Source organism: Echinops telfairi, unplaced genomic scaffold, assembly GCF_000313985.2.
Source record: "Echinops telfairi isolate 266 unplaced genomic scaffold, ASM31398v2 ScPeMD7_3;HRSCAF=10, whole genome shotgun sequence".
In the NCBI taxonomy this organism is placed as follows: domain Eukaryota; kingdom Metazoa; phylum Chordata; class Mammalia; order Afrosoricida; family Tenrecidae; genus Echinops; species Echinops telfairi.
Window position 1 is genome coordinate 50,656,376 of NW_022103899.1, and position 10,435 is coordinate 50,666,810.

General features: G+C 45.3%; 1 protein-coding gene across 1 annotated transcript in view; it reads right to left on the reverse strand.

Moving 5' to 3' along the window:
* Nucleotides 1-10,176, reverse strand: part of AP1S3 (adaptor related protein complex 1 subunit sigma 3) — a 131,521-nt gene extending 121,345 nt beyond the window's left edge. The window contains exon 1 of the mRNA XM_045294225.1: nucleotides 10,084-10,176. Coding sequence (XP_045150160.1) covers nucleotides 10,084-10,176 — 93 coding nt within the window. The remainder of the gene's footprint in view (nucleotides 1-10,083) is intronic.
* Nucleotides 10,177-10,435: the final 259 nt, after the last annotated feature.

Here is a 10,435-nt window from a genome sequence, read left to right on the forward strand (position 1 = left end):
CGGCGTCCTTGTCTTTGGTGACCACTGCGTTGGTGCCTTAGCACTTGGGCCCTAACTCGAGCTAGTCAATAAACTCCTTTGTTGTTTGCAGCCTCGGTAACTCTGCCTCTCTGTTCCTGGGGCCATGGGAAAGCCGGCAGTAACACCACCAAATGATTAGTGGGATTGTGCAAATAGGTTACAAGGGACCCTAATAGAAGGGATTGATCCATTTTAGTTGTTATTTCCCACTCCTGCTGACCTCCTCAGTCTGTCAGAGAGCCACTTCGGGAGAGGAGAGAATTACCAGGAATATCAAGGAAGAGGCGCACATGGGACACTGTTGAAATCCCTGCCTGAAATGGTCGAGGCAGAAGAGGCCATGTCACGCCGAGACCAGAGGCGAAGGCAAGGAAACCATGAGATGGAGCCAACAGCCAACTCTGAAACTTCGAGAATGTGAGACAGAGCAGTCTGCGGGCTTCCTGCTCACAGAACAAGGCAGAGACCAAAGTACCGTGAGGCCGAGAGGCTGAGGACAAGAGAGACGTGGCCGCTGGTGAATGCTGTGGTCCGGAGACTAGCTCCTCAATGTTTTCTGATCCTGGCTTGTGCTAACTTGCTAATTTGTCTCGTGAACTCCCCTACTTGTGACAAGCATCTGTCAGGTTTTCTTGTGGCCATGGCAATGGATTCTTAAGAGGAACGGTCAGCAGAATGAAGAAAGAGGCGGGTGGAGGCACGTCTGTCCTCTGCATTGTGGCGGTTGGCATTGCACCGGTGTGTAATGTATTCCTCTGCTTTCTCGGATAGCTAAAAAGAGGTCGGGTGTAGCCTTTGTGACGTTTTCACAGCTGCTAACTGCAAGGTTGGTGGTCAGAACCACCCAAGCCGGTCTGTTCCCATAAAGATGGAAAGATTTGGAGACCACGAGGCAGTGTCTCGTCTGCCTTCCAGGGTGGCTGTGAGCCAGAATCAACTCAACGGGCGTGGGTTTAGTTTGGGTTCTATAAAAATGTGCTTGTTCACCAGCCTATGCAACCACGAGGTGTCGAAGGGATCAGGTGTAAGGCATCATCAGAACAAAAAATCTTACCATAGTGAATGATGGGGGGAGTGTGGAGTGGAGATCCAAAGCCCATTAGTAGGCCACTGGAGATCCCCTTGCAGAGGGGTCTCGGGGAGGAGATGAGCCAGTCAGGGTGCGATGTAACAATGATGAGAAATACAACTTTCCTCTAGTTCCTAAAGGTTTCCTCCCCGCTCCCACTACCATGACTCGAATTCTATCTTGCAAGACTGGCTAGACCAGAGGAGGTACACTGGTACAGATAGGAACTGAAAATCCAGGGAATCCAGGATGGATGAGCCCTATAGGACCAGTGGTGTGAGTGGCAAAACAGGGAGGGTAAAGGGAGAATGGGTAGGAAAGAGGGAACCGATTACATGGAACTGTGTGTGACCTCCTCCCTGGGGGACAGACAACCGAAAAGTGGATGAAGGGAGACGTCGGACAGGGCAAGATATGACAAAATACCCATTTATAAACTATCAAGGGCTCATGTGGGAGGGGGGAGCGGGGAGGGAGGGGAAAAATGAGGACCTAATGTCGGGGGTTTAAATGGAGAGAAAATGTTTTGAGAAATGATGTACAAATATGCTTTACACAATTGATGTGTGTATGGATTGGGATAACAGTTGTATGAGCCCCTAATAAAATGTTTAAAAAAAATGTGCTGTTTGCCATTATGTTATCAAAATGTAATATCACATTGACTTAATAAGAAAATGATACCTGGAATTCTGAAGCATTCAAGTCACGTGGGAACTGTTTGATGCATTAGGTTTGATTTTTCACAACAAAGTATAGGAGTTGTTGACGATTTCCCAGGATTTTAGGAAGCGAAAATTCCTGGTAGGAGGGCCTATGTCAGGAAAAGCCCAGAGGTTTCTGGGTTTAATATCCTAGATGAGTGCTCCCCAAGTTCTAATTCATTAACTTAATTTGGGCATTCCCCTTCACTCCTTGCTGTGAAATACATACCTATTTCAGAAAAATGAAATTTACTTTATAGAACTTTTAAGAGTTTTAACACAGCTGAAAATAACAAAGTATCATAAGACATGGATTAAGAATCATTCTCTGTAGATCTATGAAATGAATGCGTGGTTTATAAGCTTGGCACTCTTGATTCTGGGGAAAAAAAGAACGGTGAGCAGAGCTCCAATGCCTCATTTGCATTAAAACACCATCAACCCAAAACCCACCTCACTGCCATCGAGCCGATGCCAACTCATAGTGACCCGACAGGACCGGGCAGAACTGCCCCTGTGGGGTTCCCAGACTGTGCCACACTGGGGGGAAATAGCATCACGTCCAAGGTAGTCTGCCCTGGTTTATGCTGCAAAGGAGCGCCTGTTGCTTTATCTGCCTCCAGAATGCCAAATTGGAGGTCTATCTAGCACTTCTTCAAAGATGAGCCAATGTGGGCGACTAGGAAGTGAGCGAGGAGTTGAGATCTCACAGAGTTTGGATTTTCGTTTCTACTTTGACCTGGGAAGTTCTGTCTCAGACTGCCTTTCCTTATGAAAAGACTGACTTGAAACAGGTGGTCTCAGAATGTTTATCAACTTTCACGATGGATCCTGTGTGTCAACACACAAATCGAGCTTCCCAAGGGTGGTCAGTGCAGTGGAAAGATAAGCAGATATAGCCAAGATGTAGTGAGTGCATAGCCCAGCCCGAATCTGGTCTTTGCAACTTCCATGATTAAGTAAAACTGCAAAGCAACCGCTTGTGGCCCACTGCAGGGATCGGACAGCCAACTACTAATGCCACTCATGTCAGTGGACCTTGTGTCCACCTGGCTGTGCTATGGTGCTCACTATTTTAGCAGTGATGTAATCACGTAACTCATGAGTTCTATAACGGGGTACAATAACCCATCCTTTTGTGATCTGGTGTCACTGGCCTCCATTTTGTGATCTGCCTTGATGTCTGTGGGTACGGCCCCACTGGGGAGTGAGTTGTTCATTATACTACTGACGTCAGATTAGGATGGGGTCTACCTTAAGTCACAGACTTACTAAGTGTAATTCGTCCCGACCCTTACCCTTCACCCTCTTGTAAGCTTTGCTCAAGGGGCCTTTCTTTGTGGGTATGGTCTGCCTCAAATACCTAAAAACGTCCTACCCGTTTCCGCTCTTGTTCTGGATGCTGTGTTTAGCTCTTCCTCCTCTGGCCTGCGGTGTGGGGTTTGTTAGCCCCTGTAACCACGCGAGTCAGACGTCTCCATGTCTGCAGTCAGTTGGCTGAACCATGGATTTGGCCTTGCCAGCTTCCGCAGGCACACGAGCATCGTCTTGATAGTTCATTAGTTTTGTGAGTCATTGCAGTGAATTAGGACCAAAGGTGAGTGGTGGGGAAGGAGGAGAAAGGAGGGGGGGAAGTAGTTGGTGTTAGAGGTAGTGATGGAGTGGGGCAGCAGTTTGGAAAAACTGGACATTTGCCCACCTTCAACCTCCACGCATAGAAACAAGCTTTGGGCTAATCCTTTTAGAAGAATTTATTTGTATATAGGAATTCAGGGACTAAAAAGTGATGGATGAGAACGAAAGCTGCAATCCAGCACTTAAAGATGATCCGTCTGAGGACGGTTTGACACACGGGTGGTAATCTAGGTGACGCCTAAAACAAGGCGGCCAGAAAACAAGAGTCTTTTTATTTCCAGCTGATTCCAGGTCCCGTGGGATGAAGCTCTCCGGTTGTTGGATGACATCGAGTTCATCCAGCCGTTTCTTCCTCTGCATCCTTGTGCGCTAAGCAGTCTCCCCGGGGTGCTGTGACTGTTGGACAGACCTTTCTGCAGCTATCTGGAAGGGGTACTGGTGGCACAACAGTTAAATGCTTGGGTATTAAAAAAAAAGAAAAGAAAAGGTTGGTGGTTCAAACTCCCCCAGGGTTACTGAAGAGAAACCTGGTCCCATACAGATGTAACCCGAGAAACCCTATGGGACAGTTCTACTGTGTTACCTGGGGTCACTGAGAGTCAGAATCAACTTCATGGCACTTGGGTGGCTTGACAAGTATAATTCCAGTTGCAAATTAATAAATTAGAACTCCTTAAGACACTAGATATGCCTGTTTATTGTCAATGGAAAAGAACCAATTCAATCAAGCATTGGCAAGGTTGTGAGAATGTAATCATTAAGAATCAAAAGTTTATAACATGCATGTTCTTTGAGCTAGCAAGTCCCGCTTCTAAAAAACTTGTCCTAAAAAAGGAAAATAGCCAAGTGGGCAGAGGTGAACATGGGAGCACATTCAGCAGTGTTCTTCAATACAGCGAGAAATTACGGATCGAGAAATCCAGCACCTCCTTTCGACACGCTGCTCTGTGCGCCGAGTCGATTCCAGCTCACAGGGAGGGCCCCACAGGGCCGAGCAGAACTCCCTGTTGGGGTTTCCTAGTCTGTAACCTTGATGGGACATCTCCAGGTCCTTTTCTCCCAACCGCCACCGGGTCCATTCAGACTCATGACATCTCTAGTTTCCGAGACTACCTGCCTTTCAGGGTGGTAGATCGCCTCTCCTCTCTCCCGAAGACCAGCTGCTTAGCAGTCCACCGCTTACCCCACAGCGCCACCAAAGGGTGAGAAGTGCAATCTCAGCACGTGACTGGGAGGGAAGCACACTGGAGCCCCGTGCCCACGGCCACTGCCACTCTGCAGCAAGTCAAGAGCACAGCATGGCACCTCAGTGTTTTTGATACAGGCAAGTTACCTGCATTGGATCACGGCCGGGGTGGGAGTGGAGGGTGAGTATGGTCCCATTAAAAACATGTATCATGAGTGTGTGTTATATGAGAAGGCTTCACAAATTTTATGGCAAAACTGAACTGAAAAATTATGGAATTTTCCCATCAACGTTTTGAAGAGCTTTCTCATGTATGCACACCCATTAAAAACACTGGAAAAACATATAGCACAGATTGGCCAGTGTTTTCTTAGTGTGATTACATTGGGGGATTTAAAAAATCTTCACTATGTGAGTTAATTGTGCCAGCCTGGACGATAATCACATGTGGGGCTAATTGAAAGGCGGAGGGATAAATGGGTGGTGAGCCTCACCTTTCTACTTCTCAGGTCTCTTGCTTTGTGATGGTCGCACCAGGATGCAGCTGCCTTAGCAGCTCCCTGCTTCAGCTTGCAAGATTGACTTCCTACAAGACATCCCCAAGGCGAAGCCACATGGATCTATCCAGATGCAGCCCTGGGTGCTGGAGCAGCCATGTGGAGACCCCTGCCAGTGCTGAGATGCTTATTCGTTTACTGACTCCTCTTTCCTCCTGCAGTCGGCATCATTGCCTCTGTTTTGTGAGGTGGAGGACTTTGTGGACTAGTGTTGGGTTAATGGGTTAATGTTGGACTTGTGGGCTTGGGCAGCATTGGGTTGGGATGTTTTCGTGATGCACACTTTCTGTACAGAAAACTCTCTTTTATACTGGAGTCACCATGGATTTGTTTCTCCAAAGTACCTAGACTAATACAGTTTTGTACCTTTTAATTATTCTTTTCTATTATAATAAACAGGAGCCTTGGTTGGCATAGTGATTACCCCTAACTGCAAAGTCAGTGGTTCCAAACCACTAGCCACTCCGTGGGAGAGAGGTGGAGCTTTCTGTACCCATGAAGAGTCAGTCTGTGAAACTAAGAGGGGCGGAGCTTTACCGTGTCCTATAGGATCGATGAGTCAGCATTGACTCGATGGCTGTGAGTTTCTTTACTATAACAAGAATGACGCATAAATGGAGCCCTGGTAAGTGTAGCAGTTTGAAAGCATCAGCAGCTCTCTGGGGGAGAGGTTGTTTTCTACTGCTGTAAAAATTTACTCTCGAAACCCACAGGGGCAGTTTTACTCCATTCTGTAGTCACTATGAGCTTGAACGGGCTCAATGGCAGTTGGTTGGGTTTTTATGTAATAAACAAGGCGCTCGATGGGTGCTGGGTAAGCAAGGCTGCTAATCCCAAGTAAGGCAGTCCAGAGCTACCAGCCATTCTGAGGGAGAGCCATGAAGCTGTCTGCTCCCCTAACGATTGGCAAGGCCTCCGAAACCCAAGATAGCGTTGCTCTGAGTCGACACGGACTTGCCGACAGTGGGTTTGTTCTTCTTTGGGTTTTATTACAATACACATTTTTTAAAAATCAGTGAAAACAAAGGTTTGTCTGTTTTGAGAAACACACAGTAAGCTTTCATTTTAGTCCCCAAAGGAACTGCTTACCAGTTTAGCTGAGGTCTAAGTTCTTCGGGGTCTGAGCCACCTTGTGTTCAATCACAAACCCGGTTAGTTGAAGCGAAGGGCTGAAACTGCATGCAGGTGCTGGCTGCACGCCGAACGCTCAGGTTGATGCTGTGCTTCACCAACTCCCCGAGATCATACGCATCTCCTGCTTATGGGCTGAAGTGTGTCCCCCCGAAGAGTTATGTTGAAGTCCTAAGTCTTGTGCCTGTGAGTGGTCCAGTTTGGGAATAGGGATTTATTCTCTTAGCGAGTCTGTCTCTGGAGGAGTGTGGGTCCTAAACCTAATCATTTCTAAGTGTTGTCTTCTAGAGAGGTGAGATGCAAATACACACACAGAAGGCAGAAGCCAGATGAAGATCTCATCAGTAGGGAAGGCCCTGATTTGAACTTTGAGCCTCCAGGCTGTGAGAAAATAAACTTGTATTCTTTATAGTCGTCCACTGTGGTGTCTTTTCTTCAGGCAGCACTGGGGAACCCTGACGGCCCCGTACATAAAGCAGGCAGGGGATGTGAAGACCCTGACTCTGGAAGCTTTCACTTGCTCGAACCTTGGTTTTCTCATCTGAAAAATGGGAAAACTGACGGCTTACAGAATTGTTTCCAGGAGTGAGTGATGGGACCACTCCTGCCGGCTGACATTGAGGACAAAGTCCAGCGACAGATGGCCCGACTTCAAAGAAGTCGGACTGTAGGAATTGGATGCCGGAATCCGCTCACAAATTGTTTTGTGTTGCCGCTATGATATTCTGGAGTATGTTTATGTTTTATCCCGGACCATGTAAAAATGAAATCATTATTGCCACTATGAGCAATAATGAGACCACGATGAATAATTCAGGGGAAATCACAGTACCCATAAAGAGAAGGGATGCAAATGATAGAATGACTGAGTTAATTATCAAAGCCATACAAGGGAATGAGGATTTTGGTATATTTATGGAAAAATGCAAAAGTTAGAATTGGAACAACCCCAACTGACTACAGTAACTCCTGAGAAGTTCCCTATGACTGCCTTTCTGGGAAAGAGTGCCAAAGATAAGAAACAACCCTTGATTCACTTAGTAGAACCCCTTAATAAATTTGCTTATAGTAAAGGGGACAGTAATGAAAAAAACCCCTAAGACTGCTCTCCCTCCTTTGAATTACACTGGCATTCATGACGACAATGGAGAACATATTATTGAGGTACATGGGAAGCATGTAAAATTTTCAACCTTATTTTTATGGGAAAGAACAAAAAGGAGTGGCCCAGTTTGGTGCGTTAGATCTATTGAAGACAAAATAAGGTGTACAAAAATGTTATTACAATCCACAAAAATGTAGATTGTGTAGATGGTGCATAATGGAAATAAGAGAACAGTGGAAGCCCGATTGAAAAGGCAGGTAAAAGAAATGGAACGAAGGCTTAAAGAACGTAAGATTGATGAAGCATAGAAAGAATATTTAGCTAACTTAGAACTTTGTATTTTAAGTTCATGACAATTTTCTCCTATCCACTTCCTTGAACTTGAACACTGTTTGGCACCATTACCACAGACCTATTTCAAGAACCATTCATGTCTACGGTTAATCACAATGTACGTTGGTCAAGATTGAAAACTTAAATGAACCAGTCACCCAGAAAGAACGTTCCAAGAAGATTTAAACAGAATGCCCTGAAAAACTCTATGCTTTGCACCTTTTATTATTAGAATTTTTTCTTTCCGCTTTGATTGTATGATTGTCAGAAAATATTGTTTAAATAGAACCTTAAAATTGTAATAAAGCAGCAGATGATCACTGACTCCTGACTCTGCTCATCCCTCTCGCGTCGACGCCTTACCCACCGAACAGGGGACCGACCCTTCACCCCGCCGCGGCTGGACCGTGGCAAGTGAGTGGCAGAGAATGTTGGCAGAGCATCCAGGCCCAAGGGGTAGGAAACACATATTAGCAGCTATGACCGCCCTCTGTCCAGATCAAACAAACGAAAGAGAAATGAAGCAACAGGGTAACAAGCAGGGGCATTTTATTGTCTGCATATTTAAAAAAAAAAATCTCACAAAAACAGAACCCACAAACGGGGGGCAAAGACCAACGTACTCTAGGGTCTCTGGGAGACACAGGGTACATAGTATATAGAAACACAGCTAGTACAAGAACAAAGTGTACTAATTGCTTCCCCAGTCGAAAAAGGCTATAGGGGAAAAAATGCTTCAAATTGTATTCTAATATAAATTTGTTGCACAGATAAATTTCAACGTACTCAAAAAGTTACTGTATAGTAATTGCAGAAAACAAATAGGCAATCAATATTCTGCTCACATTTAACACGTAAGCAATAGACACTTGAATAAATACAGCAAGTATTCCTTATTTGTTAAACCTCACATTTTTCATGAGCAAGTGGTTTATCATGAACAGTAACTGGTTTCTTAACAGTTTAGGAGATACCAGATCCAGTAACGGAAGTAGAAAGTACTTCAATGAAATGTGATTTAGAAAGTATCACCTTGGGTATGTGCCACTATAGTATTTATTCTTCAGCAGTTTCAGCATATAGATAAGAAACGAACAAGCTGAATTATTTAGCGGCAGAAGACGACAAAGGACAGGTCCCAGAGCTACAGTTCTGTCTCTCTCTTGATCGCAGGGCAGAATTCGGGCACAGTGGACGAGGGCTCCAGTGTATGGAATCGTTTCGTTCTAGCCAATGCCACAGGGGTACGTCTATAACTTGCAGTGATTGATAAATGGAAATTCAAAAAATAGATGTTTCTAAAGAGCAACAAGCATTTCCTTACCACATACCTAACTAGATCTCAGTATGAGGATCTTCTCCAACAGCCTGTGTTTCATACTCCCTCTTTGCACAAGTGTGTTTGGGTGTGGAAAGACAAACTGTTCTTCTGTAGCGTCTTTAAGTGACCCAGTTAAGAGAAACGCATTGTAAATAAGGCAATAACTATTCATCTTATTTTCCCATGTGGTGAAACTGAGACAGTAATTTTTGCCTACTTCTATTAAAAAAAAAAAAAGACCTCATTTGCTATCTACTGCGTAAGCAAGACAAGAGAGTCCAGTGGGGTTAAAAACAACTTCACGAGTGGCGAGAACCCTCAATCCCAACATTCTCCTTTTTCAAGGTTCCCTTCTCCGAGTGTCCCTGAAACAGAACTTCCTCCATGATTTGTATGAGGGCCTTCTGAAAGTCCGTGGACAAAATCCCATTCTTTGAATGCCACTTGACCACGAACTTGGGAGGCCCCCTTCTGTTCATTAATCTCTTAGCTTAAATTAAACAAACCTCGCTTTCTCAGTGGAGAATTTATGCCATTTGTTTTCCCATAGAGATTTTTTTTTTTTAGTTAAAAAAAAAGAAAAGCTATGGAACATTACCCACAACTCTAATTTCTGCTTGTTTGCCACAGAAATTAAAAATGCAAAAAAGCCCAAGAGTACAAAGGCTGCCACGAGCCCCACTGTACAGAATGTGAAAGAAAAACGGAAACCACGGCTCAGCGTTCTCCAACAGGGCACGGGCTCGACTGCGATCTATTTTCTCCTCAGAACAACGTCCAGAACAGCCAGTACCTGTGTCTCAGCTGAACGGTGAGCCGAGCTCAAGTTCACATGTGAAGTTCAACAGTCAGCACAGTGAATTACAGTTAGATCACTCTGTTTCTTTGAGAAAGTGTTCCACCTAGGAAGAGATTTAGAAGGTACAAAAACTTCCCTTAGGAGAGCGAATAAAAACAATCATGAAGAGCAACTTTCAAACCTTCATCTCATTCCTGCGCCAACTTTCCACGCAGCTCACACAAGAACACCCAGGCTCGTCCTCTCGCCTCCTTGCCACTCGCACTTGGGTCCTGTGGCCACCAGGCCATCTGCCTTGAACTGCTTTTCTTGCATGCTGGCGTCTAAGCTGCCATGCTAAAACCATTCTGCGCCTGACTTGTACTGTGTAAGGGCTACTGTGGGGTCTCCATATGATCCCCCCACCCAGTGCAGCAGTGAGCTTTTTTCAACATACACAGTGCAACTCAGAAAAACATTGTTGCTGTTTCCAAATTCATCCTTCAGCAGGGCTCTCTCTACTTCTGCAGTCAGCACCTGCGCACCCTTCAGCAGGGCTCTCTACTTCTGCAGTCAGCACCTGCGCACCCTTCAG